General features: G+C 48.2%; 1 protein-coding gene across 12 annotated transcripts in view; it reads left to right on the top strand.

Moving 5' to 3' along the window:
* LOC101092674 (putative serine/threonine-protein phosphatase 4 regulatory subunit 1-like) overlaps positions 1 to 24,108 on the top strand; it is an 82,951-nt gene that overhangs the window by 55,135 nt on the left and 3,708 nt on the right. For 7 of the 12 annotated variants that reach the window (XM_023251071.2, XM_023251072.2, XM_006929630.5 and 4 more), the window contains 12 exons: positions 7,366 to 7,473; positions 8,304 to 8,369; positions 10,245 to 10,403; positions 10,961 to 11,145; positions 12,279 to 12,739; positions 14,582 to 14,775; positions 17,491 to 17,586; positions 18,462 to 18,647; positions 18,922 to 19,083; positions 20,004 to 20,104; positions 22,294 to 22,414; positions 23,216 to 23,350. In XM_023251071.2, coding sequence (XP_023106839.2) covers positions 7,366 to 7,473; positions 8,304 to 8,369; positions 10,245 to 10,403; positions 10,961 to 11,145; positions 12,279 to 12,739; positions 14,582 to 14,775; positions 17,491 to 17,586; positions 18,462 to 18,647; positions 18,922 to 19,083; positions 20,004 to 20,104; positions 22,294 to 22,414; positions 23,216 to 23,350 — 1,974 coding nt within the window. Of the gene's footprint in view, positions 1 to 7,365; positions 7,474 to 8,303; positions 8,370 to 10,244; positions 10,404 to 10,960; positions 11,146 to 12,278; positions 12,740 to 14,581; positions 14,776 to 17,490; positions 17,587 to 18,461; positions 18,648 to 18,921; positions 19,084 to 20,003; positions 20,105 to 21,637; positions 21,711 to 22,293; positions 22,415 to 23,215; positions 23,351 to 24,108 lie in introns of those variants that run through there. The other 5 variants (XM_023251073.2, XM_045053450.1, XM_045053448.1 and 2 more) reach the window with 5 other exon arrangements.

Below are 24,108 nucleotides of genomic sequence, written 5' to 3' on the forward strand. Positions count from 1 at the left end.
TAAGGTCACGTGGGTGTGGCGGAGGGAGAGGGGTGGCCGGAGACACTGGGCACTCTTCAGTGGCCCGTTACCCTGGATACGGGAGCCCTGCGTGCTCATTTATTGTGGCCACCACTCTGTACAAGTCTGCCTCGAGCCGGGTCAGAGAGCTGTGTCCTCCGAGCTCGGCGCGCAAGGCTTTTCACGTTGTGGGGATAATTTCCCCTCCCCGCAGCCCCCCTGCCCCCCCCCCCCGCCACCTTCCCGCCACTCAGTGTTCTTCCCCCTCATGTCTGCTGTGTGCAGATTCCACGTAGACTAGCGGGTGAGCTGCTGACCCAGGCAGTGTGTGCAGTGAGGAAAGCAGGTTCAGAGACAGGAAGCCCTTCCTCCCTCCCTCCTTTTCTCTTTTCCTTCCGACCCCCCACTGTTTTCTTTTTTGGGGGGCATTGGGAGAGTTCTTTAAAAATTTGGGGGGGGGTGGATAATTTCTCATTTTGTTTTGATTTTCAACTTGTAGAAAATTCTCAGGAATGAACTCTTGAACTCTTGCACACCCTGTATCCCGCTTCTCCAGGAGAATTTATTTGAGTCTCCCTCCTTATGCGTGCGTTTACGTGCACATGCGCGCGCACACACACACACACACACACACACACACACAGATACACATGTATGTATGTGTATGTATTTATCGGAGCCATCTGGGAGTGAGAGACATTATGCCCCTTCAGTCCTAAATATTTCAGTGTGTATTTCCTAAAGACAAGGAAATACTCTCTTAAACAACCATAGCACATTGATCAAAATCAGGAAATCTAGCACTGGTACAATGCTGCTATCTCCTCCACAGTTCAAGTTCAGATGTTGTCATTCGTCCAGGATCCAGTCCTGGATCACTAGGTGCATGGAATTGTCCCATCTCTTCGGTCTCCTTTTATCTGGAGCAGGTCCCGAGCCTCTGAGTTTTGTAACGTTTCCATGTGAAGACACAGGCCAGTTCTTTGGTAGGAGTTTGTCCCAGTCTGGGTTTGTCTGATGTTTCCTCATGATTGGATTCAGGCTCTGTTTGGCAAGAAACATGAAGTAACATGTTCTCATGTGTCTTGGCGGGAGGCCCAAGACTCCAGTTTGTTCTGAAGTTGGCCTTTGTTGACTCTGGTGACTGGGGAGATAGAGGCGGTGTCTGCCCAGCTTTTAGGGACTTCTTTCCCCTCTGGACGTAAGAAGGGGAGTTACTTTGAGGCTTTGTAAGTGTGCTTGTCATCAAATTTCCACCCACTAGTATAGCGTGCATTGACTGTTCGAGTCCATCTGCCATGAAGAGTGCTCCCTTCTCTGTTATTTGCTTACGGTTTGCTGAGGATTTTCACATCTATATTCAAGAGGACTATTGTAGGCAATTTTCTTTTCCTGTTATATTTTTTGTCAGGTTTTAGACTCTGGGTTATTTGGGCCTCAAGAAACGAGTTGGGAAGCGTTCCTTGCTCTTCTGTTTTCTGAAAGGTCTTATTCGAAATTGGTGTTTTTTTCCCTTTAAATATTTGCTAGAATTTAAATATTTGTTAGAATTTACCAGTAAAACCTCTGGTCCAAGGGTTTTCGTTGTGAGATGGCTTTTGATAGCAGATCCAATTCAGATAGGGGGTTATAATCAGATTTGTTATTTCATTTGTGTCATTGGGTAAGTTGTGTATTTCAGGGAATTCATTAATTTCATCTAAGTTGTTAAATTTATGGGGCTAAAGTTGTTTATACTATTTCTTTATCCCTTCTTTAATGCCTGTAAGATCTGTAGTATTTTCCCCTTTCATTATGGCAGTGATAGTTTGTCTTGTCTTTTCTTTCTTTCTTTCTTTCTTTCTTTCTTTCTTTCTTTCTTTCTTTCTTTCTTTCTCCTTCCTTCCTTCCTTCCTTCCTTCCTTCCTTCCTTCCTTCCTTCCTTCCTTCCTTCTTTCAAGTTTATTTATTTATTTTGAAAGAGAGAGACAGAGAGGGAGTGAGTGGGGGAGGGACAGAGAGAGGATGAGAGAGAATCCCAAGCAGGCTCTGCACTGGCAGTGTGGAGCCTGACTTGGGGCTCGAACTCACAAAGTGTGAGATCATGACCTGAATCAGACACTTAACCCACTGAGGCATCCAGGCACACCTCCCCCCCCCCCTTTATTTCTTTCATGATCAGTCTTGCTAGGGCTTTATCAATTTTATTGATGTTTTCAAAGAACCTACTTTTGTCTTTGTTGATTTCTTTATTGCTTGTTTTCTTTTTCATTGGTTTCTACTATTATTTCCTTCCTTCTACTTACTTCAGTTTGCTTATATTTTTCTAGCTTATTAAGGAGGAAAAACTCCTTTTAAGCCCATCTTTTCCCTTTTAAGCATGCAAAGCTTTTACATTTATATCTTTGTGCTATTTTGACCCTTTTATTAAGGAACGATGTTGCTTCTGATAGCAATCTGCATCTTGTGGTCTACTCCGATGTTCGTAGAACTCCTCCGGGACTCTTACACTTATGGTTTGTCACAGTGTACTTGTGTGTGTCCTTTGACTCTCCTCATTAGGTGTCTTTACATTTAAAGTATTCCCGCTTTCGTGAGCATGGAGGTGGCCTTGCTTGTATACCTAGTCTGACCGTTTCTGCTCTTTAATGGGAGCATTCAGTCTGTTTATGTTTAATGTAATCAGTGATTATATTGGGATTGAATTCTGCCATTTTGTTATTTTTTTCCATTTGTCTCGTCTCTTTTTGTTCCTCTGTTCATTCTTTCCTGCCTTCTTTTGGGCCAATTGAGTATTTTTGTAGTGCTATATTTTAATTCCTCTGTGAGTATTTTCAAAACCTATACCACCTTGCAATGAAGTCATTCCACACCCTCCTTCTCCTATTTTGTGTGCTGTTGTTTCACACACATTGGGACATATACCTTCCTTATGAACCTGATAATACAGTATTGCAATTTTTGATGTAAACAATCATATTTTGAAGAAATTAAGAAAAGAAAAAAATAGCCTCACATTTTTACCAGTTTGGGTAGTCTTCCTTTCTTTCCTGGATCTAAAGTTCCATCTGGTATCATACCTTCAGCCTAAAGAACTTCAGTATTTTTTTTAGCTTGACTGAGGATGAAATCTCTCCATTTTTTATTTAAAAATATCTTTATTTTGCCTTCATTTTTTCTTTTTTCTGAGAGAGAGAGAGAGAGAGAGAGAGAGAGAGAGAGAGAGAGAGAGACGGAGAGAGGACACACATGAGTGGGGGAGAGGGGTGGAGGGAGAGAGAGAGAATCTTAAGCAGGCTGTATGCTCAGCACGGAGTCCCATGTGGGGCTCGACCCCACAACCCTGGGATCATGACCTGAGCTAAAATCAAGAGTCGGATGCTCCACCAACTGAGCCACCGAGGCGCCCCGCCTTCATTTTTGACTGATGGTTTCACTAGATACAGACTTGTGGCTTTATAGGTTTATTTTTGTTTTTTTTTCTGGCATCGCTTTAAAGATCTCACCCTGTAGTCTTCTGGAGAAGCGAGCTGTCATTCATACGGTCCTGTATTTATAGTATCCTTTCTTCCTCTGGCTGCTCTTAAAATTTTTCTCTTTATCTTTGCGGAGTGAATGCTTATCCTGATTTGTGTGTATTGAACTGTTTGGATTTGTGTGTTGGTGCACTGCACCTGACTCGGGAAATTTTGGCTGGTGTTCCTTCGAGTGCTTTTCTTCTGTGTGCCGTTCTTGCTTTCTCCTTTCGTTCTGGGACTTAGATCACACAGAGTCGGGGTGCTTCACACCGCCCCACATGTCTTTGAGGTTCTGTTTGGTTTTTTAGTCATTTTCTCTCTGATGTTCCGATCTGATCATTTTTATTGATCTGTCTTTAAGTTCAGTGACTCTTTTTGTCATCTCTAATCTGCTGTTTGGCCTACCCATTAGGTTTTTAATTTCAGTTGCTGTATTTTTCGGCTCTAGTATTTCTGCTCTGACCTTTTTTATAGTTTCTGTAATCTCTGTGATACAGAGATTCTTTATGTGTCCTTTTATATTTAAAAAAAAAATTTTTTTTTCAACGTTTATTTATTTTTGCGACAGAGAGAGACAGAGCATGAACGGGGGAGAGGCAGAGAGAGAGGGAGACACAGAATCGGAAACAGGCTCCAGGCTCTGAGCCATCAGCCCAGAGCCTGACGCGGGGCTCGAACTCACGGACCGCGAGATCGTGACCTAGCTGAAGTCGGACGCTTAACCGACTGCGCCACCCAGGCGCCCCTATGTGTCCTTTTTTTAAAAAAACTTTTTAATGTTTGTTTATTCTTCAGAGAGAGAGAGAGAGAGAGAGAGAGGGAACATGAGTGGGGAGGGGCAGCGAGAGAGGGGACACAGAATCTGAAGCAGGCTCCAGGTTCTGAGCTGTTGGCACAGAGCCCGACACGGGGCTTGAACCCATGAACTGCAAGATCATGACCTGAGCTGAAGTCTGATACTTAACCGACGGAGCCACCAAGGCACCCCAATGTGTCCTTCATAATGCTTACGTTTTCCTCTTAATCCTTGAATATATTTATAAGAGCTTTTTAAAAGTCCTTGTCTGATAGTTGTGACATGGGATCTCACCTTGGTGTCGATTTCTGTTGACCACTTTTTTTTCTTTATTATGGATCACCTTTTCCTGTCAACACATAGGTAGTTTTTTCTTTTTTAAATTTTTAATGTTTATTTATTTTTAAGAGAGAGAGAGAGAATGAGAATGAGTGGGGGAAGGGCAGAGAGAGAGGCATACAGAATCTGAAACAGGCTTCATTCAGTCTCTGAGCTGTCAGCACAGAGCCCAACTCAGGGCTCGAACTCACCAACCATGAGATCATGACATGGGATGCTGAACCGACTGAGCCATCCAGGTGCCCCCATAGGTAGTTATTTTTAATTGAACACCAGACATTATAAATGATACACTGTTGAGAGTCTGGATTCTGTTTTATTTCTCTAAGGTGATTTTTTTTTTCTTTTTTGGTCATAAGATGGCTATTTTGTTTTATAAGGTGCTCTAAAAGTGATTTTTCATGTAGCGGGCATTTGTTTTGTCTGATCTCCACCTCCCTGCTCTCTCCTTTGTGGTGTGTAGCTGCTGAAATCTCTGGTCACTACTCCTTTGCTGGGTCTCCCGGGATCTCCCCCATGCACGTAGAATTTAGCAGTCCATCACAGATTTCAGCAAATTGAATCAAGCACGCACTTTGGGGCTGCCCTGCAAATCTTTCCTATTGCAGCTCGTCTTTTAACGATAACGTCCCCTCTAGTTTCCGCCTTTGGTTGCTCTCCAGTGCTCTTAAATGGTTGTTTTTAATTTTTTTTCTTCAAGATTCTGTAGTTGCTATGTGCAGGACGGTAAGTCAGATCAAGCTGACTGTGTTATTACCAGAAGGCTTGGTTCTTTTCTATAGTTTCCATTTCTTTGATGAGATTTCCTCTCTGTTCATTCATTAGGACTCTATTTCCTTTTAGCCTTTGAGCTGCTTCAAAGACTTTTTAATGTCTGGTAATGCTAACATCTGGCTCTTCTGTGGGTTTGTTTCTGCTGACTATTTTTCTTGACTGTGGGCCACATTTTCCTATTTCCTCTCATGTGTATGAATTTTTTTCTAGATCTGTGTTTTTGTTTTTATTTTTTTGCAACATTAAGTTTTTAATTTTAATTCCAATATAGTTAACCTATAGTGTTATGTTAGCTTCAGGTGTACATTCTAGTGATTGAGCAATTCTATACATCACCCCGTGTTCCGTGTTCCTCGTGGTAAGTGTACTGTGAGCTTTTTATTGTCTGTTGTTAGCAACCGATGAAACGTTGTAGACACTCTGGGTTCTGTTATTTTCTTCTGAAGAGTGTTGCCTTTGTTCTAGCAAACAGTTCAGATTCTCTTCCCTCTGAGATAGTCAGCAGCTGAGACTATTCAGTTCCTTCTGCCTTTGGGCAATTGCTTTTCCCTGTGAACCTCCCCATCTCCTCTGGGTATGCACGGTTTTGAGTTCAGCCAAGAATTAGAGGAGTATTTAATCACAGACCTGGGGGAGCGGGGCTTGCCCTTTTTGACCTTTCCCCTTCCTTCCTTCCTTCCTTCCTTCCTTCCTTCCTTCCTTCCTTCCTTCCTAGGATTTCTGCCCTCATTTTTCAGCGGCTCTGGCAACCTCCCTCTCTGTTCTCTGACTTTTCAAGCCAGGAATGCTGTACTTTTTGCTTGAGGTCCAGTTACACTGTGTAGCAATGCAGAACGGGGTGGGTCAGGCCTGGGCAGAAGAGCAAGGTGCATTTTTATGGAGCATGGCTCCTTCTCTCAAGGATCTGCTCTCCTGTAGTTTCTACCAGCCCTTGATCATTTCCCAGTGGCAGCCAGTCATTTTCGTTTTACTTTAATTGCGGTACAGGTAACATACAGTGTAATGTGAGTTTCGGGTGTACAATATAGTGATTCAGCACTTCCATACATCACTCCGTGCTCATCGTGGCAAATGTCCTCTTCATCCTCATCACCGATTTCACCTATCCCCCCACCCACCTCGCCTCTGGTGACCACCGGTGCCCTCTGCAGTTAAGAGTCTGTTTCTTGGTTTGCCTCCCTCCCTCTCCCTGTCTCTCTCTCTTTTTTTTTTTTTTTGCCTTTGTTCATTTGTTTTATTTCTTAAATTGCACATATGAGTGAAATCATATGGTAATTTTCTTTCTCCGATTGGTTTATTTCATTTACCATTACTCTCTAGCTCCATCCATGCTGTTGCCAATGGCGAGATTTCATTCTTTTTTATGGCTGAGTAATAGTCCATTGTGTGTGTGCTGCCTTCCATAATTTGGCAGTTGTGAATAACGCTGCCATAAACATGGTGTTTATAGTGTTTGAATGAGTGTTTTTGTATTTTGGGGGTAAATACCCAGTAGTGTCATTACTGGATCGCCAACAACTGTTTTTCTACTCTGACCAGCTGTTATGTACTTCCTACCTCACCACTGCTGGGGTTGGGTCACATTAATTAATCTCTGCGAGTGTTAGTTTCTCTATCTGCAGAAATGACGATAAATGATGCCCAGGTCACAGGGTTTGGGGAAAGGAAAGTGAGTTAACACACACAAGTTGTTCATTTATGTTTCGGACACATGCTGGGTACCTGGCAAATGGCAATGCTTGAGCTTCAGACAGACTCTTATCTGAGGAAATCTTGAGGGATATTTGGCCTTCTACCGATCATATTACTAGGCAGAACTCAAAAGAAAGCGTTCTCCACGTTTACTTCCTGGGTATCTCGGCCGTGTTTTGAATATCAGCTTCTGGAATTTACTGGGAGCTGTGTGCAGTATGTGAGCTGTGGTGTGTCAACTGACTCTGCTTTTTGTCTTGCTTCTAGATCATCTGCAAACTGGCTTCGGTGCTGAACAAGGGCACAGTCGAACGCCTGCTGCTCCCTCGATTCTGTGAATTGTGTGGGGACGGGAAGCTCTTTCAAGTTCGGAAGGTTGGGACACGGAGTTTCGAAACTCAAAAAATTCCAACAGTTGGAGAATTCAAAATTGATTCCTTGGCAGTTTCTCGGCTGCTTTAGTAGACGCAGGCTGGAAGAAAAATGTGGCCACTGGGAACCACGTGAGGAGAGCCTGTGCACAGCGTTGCCCGTGTTGGCTGCAGCTAGGGGTGCGCGCAGGGACCTGGAGACGGGTCCTGCATGAGGCAGCCCCCTACTCTTAGTCGCAGGAACACGAGCAACGGGACCTCACTGACTTGCAGTTAGGTGCTGTGCCCTAACATGCACAGTCCTTCATGAGCTGCGCCCCTTTGTTCCGGACCCTCTTAACCTTTGCCGTACCTTCCAACTCCAACCCCTGCCCTCCCCCTTCCCTTTCGGTGGCTTGTTCACTTGGTTACCAGATTCTTCCTGTCCGAGGCCATTGCCACGCCTCCCCAGACAGCCTCCTCCTCCGCCTTGCTGCGTCACTGGCCATCTTCCCTCTGGTCTCTCCTTGTGACGCATCGGCAAGAAGAGAGGTCTCATCTATCACGCGGAGAATATTCGGGGTCTCTTTTGCTTTATTGCTCACCAAATGCATTATGTATTGAGATCAGTCGGGAGCCAGAAAGTCCTAGGATTTGGTACTCTGTTTTAAGTCTTCTGTTTCCAACGCACCAGGGGCACTGGGCTGTGCCGTGTGGGCGGCAGAATCAGTAAGTGCTTGTTAGGTGCCTGACTAGAGGAGTCATTGCCCTCGAGGCTTCTGCTCGTTAGTTGTCACGATTTGGTAAGACAAAAAGAAAGCTGACGATAACGGGTATGCCTTTTGCCTTTTTAAGGTGTGTGCTACAAATTTTGGTGATATTTGTCGTGCCGTTGGACAAGAAGCCACTGAGAAATTTCTGGTATGTGAAGTTTTGCCAGTTGTGATCGCTGATGCACTTCTTAGGGCACTTTTAAAATCAAGTGTGAAGTTTTGTACTTATGAATCCGTTACTTCGGAATGACAGCTCAATTTTGCATTCATCCGTTCCAAATTTCTTGACTTCTGAAGCTATAACCTTTTCCCATAAGTGTTAGGCAGCTGGCCCATGGAACGGAGCGGAAGCAACCCCAGCCCACTTTACTGTGGCCTTTTGCTGTCACCTCCTCGCTGATCACTCCCCCTGCCCCCCCCCGAGTCTCTTCTTACTGTCTAAGCCACTCTGTCCCTTCTCCTCTGCTCTTTCTAGAATACCTAGACTCTATCCCCTCACTCCTGGGCTCCCAGACCAGTGGGAGTTTTCTAGGTTACAGGTTAAAATTCAGACCCTTCTTGGCCTTTTGGGGCCCTTCATAAGTACCTTTCCTGCCTCACCTCTTGCCACTTCCCCTAGTCTGGGCGGGTCTCATCTTTGGCCATGTGTCCGACTCACGGGGGGCGGGGGGTGGGTAAAGCCCAGGGGTCTGCATTTCCCGTCAATCCCCTGAGATCCTGAGGTACGGCAGGACAGAGAACCACTTCCCTAGCCAGCAGGTGGCCTTCCCGCTCCCGTGGCGCTTTCTGCCTTTCCCCCTGCCACACCTCTGCTCCTTACCATCCCTCTCTTTCCAGTGTCTTCCCCACCTGGGGGGACCCAACTCGCACTTCAAACCCGGCTCGAATGTGCACACGCCTCTGCAAAGTCCTCTCCTTCTCGAGGCTCACCTACCCACTGTGCCAGAGAGAATGAATCCCTCCCTTTTCAGCACCCCTGTAACATTTTGCTCGGAGTACGTGCGTGTCTCTTATCACACCTCATTATGGTTCCGCTGATGTGGGGTCTTCACCCTCTCCTGTTCTTCCCTGTTTCCCTGGTGCCTACGCAGAACTACGCTAAATAGGGGCTGGCCGCTTTGATTTGACAGGATGCCCAGCCTGCGTTTTTATTTGACTTTTACTGGACGGGATTTTTACCGGACAGGATGTGTGACCTGTATGGTTAGAATGCAAGCTCAAAAAGTATACTCTCCAAATTGATTTTTAAATTCAAGTTCAGAAGCTCATTTTATTTTATTTCAAGCGGGCACCACATCAACATACTTCTGACCCCCCAAATAATTCTTAGTGGGCCGTCGCTCTGAATCGACAGTCTTCTGTGTAATGAGTCTGAATGAAGGACAGCAGTGCCCGACATGCTAACCTTTCTGTCGGTGGATATTTCCACAGTCGGGGATTCACATTTGTGGAGGATTTTGGCTGGTTATTTTACGTTGGGATATCAAAAACAAAGCCTCGTTTTTGAAGGATAAATTTTAGAAGAGGATGTGGTCATGACCCTCCTACAGATAGCAAGTGAAGAAAGAGGTCAAAGATTTTACTGAAGTCCTTTATTCGTGAGGGAACCGGTAAGGTCCAACACCTGGCTTAATGGGGAACTCGAAGGGCCACGCGTTCATGGTCAGACCAAGGGATACTGACGTGAACTTGCATGTGGATTCAGAACTGCTCAGCGCCCAGGGTGATCGTCGAGCACATTCCACTGGACGCGTTTGCATTTCTGTGGATAGGAATTATTTTGCATTACTGTCAGTTTTTAACAATTTACCTTCTATCACTTCCATCTCTAAAGGAAATGTTTCCTCACTCTCCTTCCATAGTTTCTTTCCATTTCAAATGATTCCTTTTAGACTAGGATGTATTTCCGTCTTCTTTGTCACTAATTTATGGATACGCCGTAATTAAAAAAGGCACGAGAAAAGCTTTCTGCCCTTCTCAGGGTGATCAAGTTTGAGTAGCACGGTTTTGTTTGCTTTGGTAGATCCCAAAGTTTTTGGAGCTCTGCTCAGATAATGTGTGGGGGATGCGAAAAGCCTGTGCGGAGTGCTTCATGGCTGTGTCCTACAGCGCGTCCCCGGAGGTCCGCAGAGCCCAGCTGTCACCCCTCTTCATCAGACTCATCAGCGACCCCTGCCGATGGGTAAGTGCGGGCCGCTGGGCAGCACTGGCCGCCAGCCACCGCGGGCCGACTGGCCTCGTCTTGGCCCCTGGACTTGTGTCTCTTCGGTTACTGATTGGCGTATTTAGACCTTGCGAGGGTGAGGGCGCTTAAAGTCTCAGAAGCTCTGGTGCGTGGTCAGCAGGCGGCCCACACCCTGATGCCTGTCGTGAACGAGTATCAGAGGAACGAGAAACGAGAAGGAAAACACTCTAACCGAAGAGTTAACCTTTTCTGTTCCTCTCACAAACATGCTCGTTGTGGTCCATACAGTCTGGTCAGGCACTTTGTGAAGTGTGCAGTCACTCGATGTGGGATTACAATTCTGGGAGAATAGAAACCACAGGATGGTAGTGAGTTTTCCCTTATTTTCTGTTGAAAAATGGTCTATTTGGAATTTGGAGAAAGCCTTAGAAAATCTGCCTCGCTAGAGCCGATTCGGCGGACAGGGACGAGTCTGGTGGTCAGCCACTGCCCGGCCTGGGGCCTGACTCGTGTGGCTGACGCCACGTTCGCCGCTCTGTTCTCTCCGTTCGCAGGTGCGCCAGGCGGCCTTCCAGTCCCTGGGCCCCTTCATTTCCACCTTTGCGAACCCCCCCAGGGCTGGCCTTTATATTGGAGAAGACGGCCCCCTCAGCATCCGACCACCGGCTCGGGGCCTGGACTCTGATTTCACCCCGGGGTCGCCCGGCACAGGCAGTTGTGGAAGCACGTCCTCGGCCTGGTGAGCTCCTAGCGGGATGATTACCGGGGCCCGCGCTTCACCTCAAGCGTCCACCTAAAATTTTAGCAATTATCTTGTCTGGAGCTTTAGTAACAGTGACCTCCTGGGCAAGATGGAATATTAGAGCTTTAATTATGTAAAGAAGCAAAAAGTAATTGCAATAATGATTTTGAAGCATGACTACTGGGTTATAAATAATGAAGCTACTGTGTCTCCTAAATTTAGATAAAATATTCATTGAGAGTAGTGATTAAATAACCTGTAAAGAAAATTTTCTCTTACTTTTTGATTAATGAAGTTCTTTGGGTGACTTACGCAAGCGAAGATGTGAAATCCCTCAAATGTACGCTTATGCCGTGGGATGATGTTACGTGCACGTAAACGTGGGATATCGCGTGCGCGTAAAGGGGCCATTCCTGACCCACCGTTGGTGGACGCTGTGTTGCTTCTCTAGTCAGTTCTAGCGATCGGTCTTGGAGTTTTTTCATCTTTTGTCTGAGGATCACGGGTACAACGCTAACCAGACCGCTTGAGGTCGTTTGCAAGCGTCTCTCCCTTGTCAACATCACACTGGAGCACGGGAGTAGTGATTTACATGTCAGATAGCACACCTCCTTTTTGAGACTGGTGCGTCCTTCCCCCCCATCATTGTCCCTCCACATTCACTGAGCTCCTGCCGTATGTTAGGCCCGAGTGCACACGTCCCTCAAGACTCTCCCAAGTGGTGAGCAAATAGCACTCACCAGTGTCGCTCAGTACCTTTTGTTTTCCAGTGCCTGCCCCCTGGTGGGGTACTAACGAGCCATAAGCACACACAGTCTGGCTTTGGGCGTGTGGCCGGCAGAAGCCAGGGTGACTCCCCACTTGCATATAATGGAGGGATTGGCTGAACTTTAGCGTGGCATTTTCACTGCGTGCGATATGCCCAGTGGGGCAAAGGGGGCTGGGTAGACCTCTCATGCTCTTGTGAGGCTATGATCTGCTCGCCCCCGGGAGGCTCGGGAGGGTCGGGAGGGTCGGGTGGCCAGGGAAAGAGGAGGACCAGGCCTGGGAGGATGTGGATTTCACGTTTACCCATCTTACTTCCAGTCTGTTACATGGTGCTGAAAGTGCCCCCCTCAATCTTAACCTAGTTCCGCAAGGCCGGTGTGCACGGAGCCAGACCTGCCCACGGAAGGCACGTCCGCGGGAACCAGCAATTTCCTGTGCCGTAGCTCCTCTCGTGGCATGATGGGAAACTCAGTGGAAGACTCTGCCTTGGCTGGAGCTGAGCTGACCAGGCTCTCCCCAGAGGCCAGTGCCACCCTCAAGCTCCCTGAGAGGAACGACCTCCCCGTCAACAGCCACCCTGGACCCGGCTCTTGGACCTGCCCAGAGAGTCCTGAGGACGTATTCAATAATTTCCTCTATTGGCGAACTCCTCTCCCTGACATAAGCAAGGACCTGGAAGAGCTGCTTCTGAGTGAGGCTGGGCCACGCGAAGAAGGCTGCAGCAGACCCGAGCCTGTGCAAAACAGCTGCGTGGCCAGGAGCGAGATTCAGAAAGTCCTTGATAGTTTACAGGAGCATGTGATGGATGATCCAGATGTTCAAGGTAAATGTCATCCATCGTGATTAAAGAGAAAACGGGGCTTTTCTGGGCCGTGCGCCACAGCGCCTGTGCGTGCTTACCTCGACGCGCACAGTGCCCGCGTGGGCAGGAGAGACTCTCTCTTGGTCTCCCCACGCCGGAGCTCTGGGGATCTCTGTGCAGGTACCTGTCGGGTTTTGCCTCCTGCTTTTGCAACTGTGCGAGGCCGAAGTCGGCTTTAATAGAAAGGCAGATAGTTTGCGGGGCCCGTCTGTAGCAGTGGAAATTTTATTAGCTCCTTGGATGCTGTTACATCATTTCCCACGTTATAATGCTTTTTCTAGTTACAAACCGCTGAGAATGGTGCTCTTTTTGGAGCCTATTAACTCAGCCCTTAGCCAAACTTTAAGGTTTTTGTCTTTGTACAGCAAGGAAAAGTACAACTTCTTCTCTGGGGTATTTTTCGTTTTATGACTAGTGCTCCCACTGAGCATCTGATCTGGGAGCCGGGCCTTGCAATCCATATCCATTATCACGCCTCTCCTTGCTCTAAACAGTGCTATATTTGTATTCTTCCTTGGGTTGGGGAAATTGGAAAAAACAACACTGGCTGCTGTTGCCGGGCAAAGATTTGTGAAGCTTTCGGGAAAGGAAATGTGAAAATCCAGTTAGCCCTCTGATTATTCTTTTTCTTTAAATTTATAAAGGAAATTAAGTCAATGTTTGCTGAAGGATTGAGCACATGTAACATATCACTTCTAATAGCTACAGACAAAGGTCTGTTTTTGGAAAACACATTTCGAAAGCTGCGTTGATCTCAGCGCCGGGACCCGGGCCGGGTGTTGGGGCAGCAGTGACCAACACGGGAGGAACCTTACAGTCAGGTGGAGGGGTAAACGAGCCACGGGTACAGGGTGCGGCAGGGGCTGGGACAGGAGGAGGCATGGCGCGCCATGGAAGCACGGGGCAGGACCCCTGAGGACAGGGGAAATGTCTGAGGGAAGGCCTTGCAGAGCGGGCAGCGTTTGATGTGGCCCCCGAAAGACGACGGCTAGGAGCCCGCCGTCCAGAAGAGTTGAGAGGGATGAGTTTCAGAGGGTTCCTTCAGCTCCTGGAAATCGTCATTGTAAAAGCTTACGTGTATGCGCGTGCCTGATTTCTTTTTTGAGGAAGGACCCGTGGCTTTTCATCAGCTCATAGGGGTCTGTGACCCCCAAAGTTTCAGAAATAAACGACACGCTGGCTCTTTGTGAACTGGCTGCTGCTGGAAATGTGACTCGGGCCATTGGGAAGGGCCTGGTGTGCTGCGTTAAGGAGGTGGGACCTTGCCCTGGGCCCAGCAGGGAAGCCAGCTCCAAGCTCTAAACATTTCAATGAATCTTGAGGTCTGTTGAATGTAACTAGTAGAAAACAGGATGTAGGAACTAGTGTGTGTGTGTGTGTGTGTGTGTGTGTGTGTGTGTGTGTGTGTGGTGGAGAAGGCAGCCATCTTGCTTTATAAATGGGGGAGCAGGACCCCTCACCGAGTAGGTGGACCTTACAGACACTGGCATTCAGGCACCGTGGAAGATGATGGAGGCAAAGCCTGATTGTCCTAATTGAGGCGTTTCGAGTTCAGATTTGATGCTCTGTGCATGGCTGGTGTTTGGTTGGAACAGTTAAAGTTAACGGCCGTAAATATCACCACCTCCCCGAGAGCTCGTTCTGGGACCCCGGAGCACGGCTACTGCCTGGACAGATGTGCGGAAGGCGCGTGCTCACGTGGCACACCCGCAGCCGGGCTGCCTTGTTGTGAACACCCCTCTGAAGTGAGTCCCTGCAAATCAAATAAAGTTATTAAAATTCTTGAAACTTCTCTTCCTGCAGCTCAGGTTCAGGTATTATCAGCTGCACTGAGAGCCGCACAGCTTGACTCTGTGAATGAGCCCGCGCACAAGCCGACAGAAGGTCTAAATGAAGTGTCCGTTTCAGATCCCAGCCCTGCCTCTGACAATCAGATGGCTCTGTCGGCTTCATCGTCGCAGAAGGAGCTCTCCGTGGCCAGGATATTACAAAGCACAGTAAGCGTTTGCCCTCTCCCTCTGCCCCCGAGGATGTGACAGAAATCACAAAGCTGCATTTTCTTTTATTAATATATCTCGGCAGAGATGATAAATGCCAAATTTAATTTTGTTCTTAAGGTCATGTTTTGGATAACTAGACAACCAATCAATCAGGTGATTGATAAGCCTGACTCTTTTCCGCAAAAACAGGAGTGGGGGGACCAACGAGTATCTTCCCTCTTCTCCGAAGAGGACGAATCTTGGTTCTTTGGGGGAGGATTAACCATATACATGCCCCGATTCACTGCTGTTTTACAGCCTTTGGTAATAGCACAGGGTGGGTTCAGGCGGCTCCTAGAACTGGAGGTTGGCCCAGGCCTCACAGGTGGCCCACCATGTCCGGTCCTCGCCCCGTAGATGCTCTCTTGGCACGTGGTCGCTCCAGTGGTGGCCCCGGCGTGCTGTTTCTTGGAGGAGAGACTTTGAAAGGCCAACGGCTCAGCAGTTTTTACCCTGCAGCCTGGAACCGGCCCCCGAGAGACCGGGAGCCTGCATTCAGGGAGAGGAGGGAGCCCGCAGTCTGCTCTCACTTCGAGTCCCTTCAGCTTTCCCGCTCGCCAGTGGCGGGAGGCTCCGACGCCTTCCTAACCCCTAGTAACGTGCTCTGGGGCCACTTTGAGCTGGGGTCCTTCAGGGGGTGAGACTAGAGCTTTAAAATCTGGGAGGAGTCCGGGACCATGAAATCATGGGCGTGTTGGCCTCTCCTCCGTCCCTGTGCCGTGGTGGATCGTCTCATCAGGCCCTCGGGGGGCCGGAGCCCCAGCGGCTGTGCCACCCACACCGTCCGTAATGAGATCTTAGGGACTGAGAGAACTCCTCACCTGCCTTCCCCTCTGGGCCTGTTCCAATAAAACAAAACAAAAGACCCGCTTGAAAAGCCTGAATATAAGATGTTTAGGGGTTTGTCCAGGTTGTCTTTGATCAGTAAGAAATGAGGTGATGTCCTGTTTTGCTGGTTTGTTTTCAAAAACAGGCAAGAAAACTCTCATCGGTAGCGTGCTGCCTAGAGGGTGGAGATCACAGGTTAGGGAGAAAGCATGGCCATGTCTGCTGTGGTGGAGACGTGATCGGAGTCTGGCTTCTTTGTCACATACGGAAGTGAGAGCAAAGAAAATGGACAGATTCCTCCGAGTTGGCTCTGTTGCATGAGGGACTGGAAAGGGCTCGCGTGAAGCAGGCCTCTGGCTTCTGGGGTGGGTGCCAGGGCTTTTGAATTTGCAGCTGGACTCTTAGGTTCCACTGGGATCAGTCAGGATGCTTCCAATTGCAAAAGAAGGGAAAGGGAACAGAAAACTCCCAGAGCTTAAGTGATCAGGACAGTGTTCTCTCCCAGAGACGACAGAAGAGCAGCCGAGGCCGGGCGGCTGGCTGGTGCAGTGCCTCGGTGTTGACCCCGCCCCTTGCGTCTATTCTGCCTTCTTGGCTCCTTGCTTCTACTCTGCCTTCTTCGCGCACCGTCCGTGTGGCGAGATGCCCAGTGCGGGGGGTTGCGGGGGGGGGGGGGTGCCCTGGAGCTTCTCGCCTGTGTCTTGACTGCCAGGTGGTTTTCTGGGGAGATGACCTCCCAGTGCCTCTTGAGGTTGCTGTCACTGGTGATGGTACGTTGCACCCGGGGCGAGTGCTGTGCATAACAACTGGACCAAAGACTTCGGAGTCAGATTAACTCCTGAGAGAAGACGAATGACTTATTGCATATTAACATATACGTATTTATTCACTTGGAGAAATTGAGGTCTTAGGTTATCATACCAAAACATTTCTGTTTTGGGCTGGCCTCTGTTGAAACAAGCAGTACGTTTCAGTGGAAACCTGGGGGGTTGAAGATTGTGGTAGCATATGCCTCGGAGCAAACGAAGCATCTATCGGTGTATTAATCGACTTTCCTGGATCATATATTGAGCTGATTTGTCAGGATCCATTAAGCTGGTAGACAGCATGACATTTCAAGTGCACGTAGGAACCCATGTGACGGTTGGAGGAGAAGGTCAGGTTCATCTCTGCTAATGTAATCAATGATCAGAGACCAATATGTCACCGCTGAGTGTTCTTGCTCATTTTAATTGTTAACCTAATGTAAAGGTCCATCAGCAAACATCAGAAGTGTTTGTACACGTGAAAATCGAGAACAGTTTTCCAGGTAAATACTCCTTTATCAGCTGTATCTTTTCGCTCAGATGGAATAGGTCTTCCCCTTACCCCGCTCCATCCGTCCCGGCAGGTGCACCTTGCTCCCGTGTCTCCGGTTCCCGAGAAATGCCGGACGAGTTTGCTCCGCGCTGCCTTCTGGGATGGCTTTTGTCTTAAACTTGTGACATTACTTGCCGGGCATTGATTAGCCACCCTGGGACCCTGGGGCTTAAAGGATGGTCAGGGCAGGTTGTTGGTTCTCACCAACATCAGCCTGTCCTCTCTAAGGGCCTCAAGCAGTCTTGAGATGAAAATGTACGACATCTGTTTGCCTTGGCACTTAAGGTGACTGACCTCTACCATGTCGTCTGTAACTGTGCAAATATATTTTTTCACATCTGGAGAGATACCAGTGACTGGAAGGGAAGCACCAGTATTGGTCCGCGGAGGTCATTTCCGGCACCGAAAGAGGACTCCTTGAGGGGGGAACAATAGGACAGCTTCCTGTTTGGGGTAAGTTGGTAACGTGTCCCATCAACTCTGCAGGACCCTGGCGAACCCTGCGGTGGAGTCAGGGACCCTCTGGAGACCGAGCAGAGGCATCTCCCCGCCCCACTCGAGGAGAATAAATCTAAATTACAGGTTTGTTCCTTGAAAAGAAAAGCAGTTGAAAACTTCACATTTTCTGGAAGTTAAATTTAAGAACGGCCAGGGGAACCAGAGAGTTCCCATCAATATTAATGACTTCTCTTCGTTCATCATCTGTGTTGCTAATATTTCCTGTGTAACTTACTTAAAAAAAAAACAAAACACAAGTTCTGAAGGAGTGTTTAGAGTCTTTTGAACAACCTAGAACAGTATTTTAATAAAGCAAATCAAGTATGAGAAAAAAACGTGACACCTGTCCTTTAATAGTATCTATACAAGTCATTTCAGTTTTGGGGGGTTTTTTTGGTCTGAAAAATTTTTGACAGATTCTTTGGTTGAACTATGTTTGACTTGGTTCTATCTTGTGGATTGGCTTCTTGTGTTATGTAGGGTCTCTTAAATGTTTGAAATGATTGTATTCCATTATCCTTACAGAAGCAAAGGTAAGTGGGTGATGTCTGAGGAAGGCGGTGACCCATCCCATCAGTTGGGAGAAGCTAGTGAAAATCCGCGTGTATGGGCTCGAGGTGCCAGGCAGTCACAAGACAAGGTGGTTTCCGTTCTCAAGAGCGTGTGCATCGGACTAACCAGATGTTGGTGTCTAGAATGTTCTCTGGAATATCCCATGCTAGACAAATTTGGAAGAGATGGGTCTAGACATTGCTTTAGCCTCATTCGGTCCAAGTCGAAAATTCACCTCCTGCAGAGCAGTTCACCAATCCAGAGCCCTGAGCTTGGACGAAGGCCTCTGGTTCCTCTGACGTCTCTGCTTTGCTGTTTTCACCTCCAAATTCCAGACTCCTTGTTTTTCTGAGCGTTTTCCTTCTCTCCTGCGAGCATGATGGTCTCCTCTCTCTGCTCTTTCCCAGGATGTAATACCTCAGCCCCTGCTAGATCAGTACGTGTCGATGACTGACCCAGCTCGAGCCCAGACTGTCGATACCGACATCGCCAAGCACTGCGCCTACAGCCTCCCGGGGGTGGCGCTTACCTTGGGCAGGCGAAACTGGCATTGCCTCAAAGATACGTACGAAACGCTGGCTTCTGACGTGCAGGTAAAGCAGGAACCCGTTCGGCGGCACACGCGGAACTGGAGGGGCGGGGCGGGGGGCGGGGGTCGTCTGCTCGAGAGTGAAGGGAAGGGCCACAGGGCGTGCCGGCCTGTTTCTCATGTGGGTGCCATCTGGCACGCCTACCAGGCCTTCACGAGATGAACACTTTGGTGGCCGACCCCTGGAGGTGTCCGTTCTGCCCTAAAAATGCCATTTGTGCTCTTGGTGACGGTGACTCACGCTTGCTTCCCGTGATCTGTGTTCCGTGCGCCCGCAGTGGAAGGTGCGTCGGACCCTGGCCTTCTCTATTCACGAGCTGGCTGCGATTCTTGGGGACCAGTTAACAGCAGCTGACCTGGTGCCCATCTTCAACGGATTTTTAAAGGACCTGGATGAAGTACGAATAGGAATTCTCAAACACCTGTATGACTTTCTAAAGGTAGGAAGAAGGATTGAAAATAAAGACCAGACCTTCCCACTTCAAAGCAATGTCTTAAAAAAAACAAAAACAAAAACCCTGGCTGTGTGAAGGAGCAGTGAGAAACAAAAAAGCAACTAGTCTGGGTTTCTTCACTTGAAGTCTACCATCCAGAGTCTTATAGAGGGTGTTCTCAGTGATGGGTAACTGTTGTTATTTCTTGCCTTTCAATCTTCCTGTCCCTCGGAGGTCTCATCCCACGGAGGATGCTAGACGCGTAGCCTAGCGCGCCCCGTGAGGACGAAGGAACCCAGGCCCCCGGGGTGGTGCGCACCGTGCCCGGGGTCACCCAGGGGAAGAAGCCGGCTGCGCTCCAATCTCAGTTCTGCGGGAGGGCTCTCTCTGCGAGACCTTGCTGCTTCCCTTCCGGCCTCTTCAATTTTTGTCTTAAAGGAATGATGAGTGTAAAAATAAGGCTTTAAAAACGACCTAGAGAAACTAATTACTCGCATCCACATGACCACGAGCTGCCCTTGACGGACTGGGGCGCATGACGCACCGGCTCTGCTTTCCTCTCCTGCTGACGGCAGAGAGCCGACTCCCTGGGAAACAGCAGTGGCGTTGTTTTCCGAACACACACGCACGTGTTGTTTTCAGGCAGGAAACTGTGAGGGGGGACGAGCCCGGGGGCATTCAGGAACACACAAGCACACACACCCACCGGGGCGGAGGTCGGAGGCATTCGGGGGTACACGTGAGGTCCCTTAGCAGCAGCCTTAATTCACAACCACACCGGGTGATAGACGGGGCTCGAGGCATCGGGGGAATGCACAGATCTTGCCGGGGACGATTGTACGAGTTCAAGTGTAATAAAACAATACATTTGGGGTCGTTTGGAGGGGTTCTGCACTTTCATTTATGTATACATTTTTAAAAAATAGTTGCTTCATGAAGACAAGAGGAGAGAATATCTTTATCAGCTTCAAGAATTTGTAGTGACCGATAACAGCAGGAATTGGAGGTTTCGATATGAACTAGCAGAGTAAGTAAAACCTGTTTGGGGATATGAGAAGGCAAATTAGATGGAATAATTCTTAATTTTCCTACCTTATAATTGATTTCTAAGCTCGCAGTAATAGTGTTCTTTTGGATAAAGAGATTATGTTTTTATTAAGGGATAAAGTGAATTCCGCAGCACTAAGTTACAAATACCACGGTCTCCGGGGAGATATTCATTTTCTGATGAAGACAGGGCTCGAGTCACTTTGGAATTAGAGTGTTCTGCTGTTCTCTAAGGCAATTTATTCGAACCAAATAAAAGATGAATCACCCCCTCTTCAGTATTTTCCTATTAATCGGAAGAGTTTTTGCCAAAGCCTTCCCGAACATTCTGAGTGTAGCCCTCTCTGCAGGGCACAGCGTGGTTATGCACTTCAGCTCCTAAAGAAAATTACGCTACAGAGAGAGACACGAAAGGGGCTCACTGAGACGAGACGATTGTTAAATAAAAACGTCCCCCAAGGTGCCTCCTCTGTGCACATCATCTCGTGTGTGAAGGACTTCCTTAATCCCAGCCTGTGCCGGCACAGGGAATGTTAAAGGGGTCCCTGATTCCAAAAGAGTTAAAGCTGTTAATACGGCTCTTTCCCGAGGCAGGTCATGTGCTTCCCGCAGTATTGGGTGGACTTGGTGGCGATGGTGGGCGTGTGGGTGTTAGTTTTCACCTTGTCGGGATTTATCTCGGTAGCTTTACTTTTCATTTTTCTTGCCCTCAACTAGAAATCTCTCAAATAATTGTCTTCCCTGTAGAAATCCATCAGGCTTTTGCAGCTATTCAGGCTATGATTTGGCCGATGCCAGGGGCAAACTAAAAGATTTTCTCTTCGCTGTGATCTTTAATCATTATGCTTAATTTGAGAGATTGAGGTTTTAGTCATTATGCCATGTTCCTAGTTTATATTCTCAGAGAACCGAGAAAAACAGGCCCACGTTTTCCATGAAAGCATTGCGCCCTCTAGCGGCAGCGCGCGGGAACTCGGCCGGGTCCGTCTCCGGGCGGGCTGACCCGCTTCCCGCTTCCCCGGCGGCCGGGGGGCGGTGACTGGGCACCGGGGATGGGGGCCCGGGATGGGGCCGGGGACCGGGCACCGATGGCGTGGGGGTGGGGGGACCGGGGCCGGGCTGACCTGCCTCCCGGGAACGGGGTTGGGACCGAGGGACCGGGGCCGGACTGACCCGCTTCCCGGGGCCGGGGACCCGGCATGGGGACCCGGCGGGGGACCGAATGGGGGACGGAGCCGGGGCCTGGCCACGAGGACCGGCTTCCGCGGGCCGGGGGCCGGGCCGGCGGGGCTCGCACCGCCGACAGCGTTATCTCGGAGCCCTGGCTATCTCCCATCTCTGCCGTGGTTATTGAAGCCAGAGCCACTGATATGAATTCTGTGCTCCCCGCGCCCACGGTACTGGTATCATTTTTCTGAAAACAGGGCTTTTTGATATGAAAGTATTCCCCGGCACTCCTGGTTTCTGGTTCTAACTTCCTTCCAATCTCTTTTTCATTTCCTTTCGTTGCCAGCGTGGAAACAATGCCATTTATTTTCATACCCCTTCTCTCCATCCCCATTTAGAAGAGAGAGAGAGCTTTGGTGGTAGGTTTTCCCGTCCAGCCATCTTATGAATTTTTCCCTTGGAGTAGAGAGCGGAGGCTCCCAGTTCTCTCCAAGCGGACCTTGCTGATTGGGGGGGGGAAAAAAAGGGCTCGAGCTGCCTGCCGGCCGCTTGGGGAACAAAGCCGAGGCTCCTCGGAGGTTCCCCCTGATCTGTTGATCTCTGGGAACTTCAGCGTCCTGGCTATTTTTATGTTATCTGATTTTTCAGAGTTTTATGTGCTTTCCAACTGATAACCCAGAATTGAAATATTATCCCTGTTCATAAATTTCTCTGCCTCTGTTTTACAAAGTTTAATTTATTTCCTTTTTGTTGGATTTCTTTGGGTGAGAGGAAGACAGACGATTTTCTTTTTCCACTTTATTTTGCGTGGTATTTCCCTCGGCTTTCTGCTTTTGGCATTTTACTGACGGAAAGCCTCGCTAGGTCCATATGTGCCCTTAATTTCCCAGCCCGGCTCTTTTTATCTATAAAATGAAATGAGAGTAAGGAGACATTAGTAAGGTATTTTTTTTTTTTTTTTTTGCCCTAAAAACCAATTTCCTTTTTTTTTTCTTTCTTCAGACAGCTGATACTCATTTTGGAACTCTATAATCCCCACGATGTTTATGATTATTTAATGCATATTGCCTTGAAGTTGTGTGCAGATAAAGTTTCTGAAGTTCGATGGATCTCCTTCAAGCTTGTAAGGAATCGTGGCTTTTTTGTTTGTCTGTTTGTTTGTGATTTTTGGAAATAGGAACATTTCTGTTTCTTCCATTGCAACCCCTTTACTTTCTGGGGCTAATTCTTCAGTATACCTATGAAGCCAGCTTTTAAATTTGAAATTAGGAACTGCATTATGGTTTTATCAGCACGTAAGATAGCCTTTTTCTTAAGCTGTATGCTTCAGTGATAGAAATTGTGGATAAATCATTTTCTATATGAGACCCTGTAAATGATGGCTTAGTGTTTCCTTAAAGACAGGCTGGGCTTAACCCTACGGCATGGTTTTGTAGAAAAGTAGTTAGTAGGCAAAAGCTCTGTCATGGAAAAAAAAGGCTTATCCTGTTTCTTACCTGGGCTTATAACCAGCTGAATACTGGGTGGGGGGATCGAATCTCATTTGGAAATATTGTCTTACTAAGGTACCCTGATGGTATTAAAATTTTGCAAACGTGGCATGTTCCGAAAGGTAATGATTTAGTTATTATGCAAGAGGACGTTTCCTAAAATTTGGAAATCTTAAGATTAAGAATGTATTTTTCGAATGCTAGTCCTTTTTTGAATTTCATTTTCTGAAGGGTTCTACATGTGTGAGTGTACGTGTATTGCACAAGTCTTTTTTCCTCTGTGTTCTAATGATTACCGTGACAAAAATTACCCTCTCCCGTGCTTATAAATTCATTTTAAGAGCCATACAGATGTCTAGTCTCCACGTAGAGTAGGATTCATAATTCAAATAGATGGCAGCATTTTAAATGTGCTCTTCTGATATTTGTTACAGGTTGTGGCCATTCTGCAGAAGTTCTATTCACACAGTGAAAGTGCGTTGGGGTTAGCTTTCGTCCATGAGCTCATCGTAAGGTTCCGGCACTGTGCTAAGTGGGTTGGAAGGCAAGCTTTCGCTTTCATTTGTCAGGTTAGCACGGCCTGGGGCGGCCGGGCGGGGCAGGGTTCTCCGCTGGGATTTTCTTACGTTGCCACGGACTGATATCAGATGCGTCAGACATAGGACACCAGCCAGGCATCTGGAGATCAGTGCACCGAACGAACCCCCTTGATCTCACGGGAGATTGCAGCCGACCCGGTCAGGCAGAATGATTTGCCCAGGCTTCCCCAGCCCGTCTGTGCATTCGTCCTGAAGGTGTTGACTGAACGCCTGCCGTGTGCCAGGCACGTTCTAGACGGCGCGGAGCCAACTCGCTCCTGCTCTCCCGGCACTTCCCCTCCAGTGAGGTGAGGGCCGGGCCCGCAGCCCTGCTCCCCCCTGCCCTGTCCAGGGCAGTGGCCATCGTGGCCACCTCCCCTCAGCCAGCTGCCTTGGAGGGAAGCTGCGGTGCAGAATAGAGCAGTAGGGTTGGGGCTGAGACCATTTCATCTCTGCAGGGAAGTTCACGTCAGCCGGTCCAGCTCCTGGGCACCCTCCCTACTTAGTGTCCTGGAAATGGTGGGGTCGAGGTCTGCCTGGGGCTGATGGCTGCCACTTCTGGAATGCTTCTCCGTGCCAGGTACCGGCTCAGACACGACATCTGATCCTCAGTGGCAAGAGGTGCCGTGTGTCAGGCACCTCACACCTGGGTACTTTCAGACCAGTTTTTTTTTCTTGAAGGGGAAGCACTTGAAGCCCAGAGAGGTTAAGTGACTCAGTCAAAATCACACAGGAAGCATAAAGCCGTG

Source organism: Felis catus, chromosome A3 (assembly GCF_018350175.1).
Source record: "Felis catus isolate Fca126 chromosome A3, F.catus_Fca126_mat1.0, whole genome shotgun sequence".
NCBI classification, from domain to species: Eukaryota; Metazoa; Chordata; class Mammalia; order Carnivora; family Felidae; genus Felis; species Felis catus.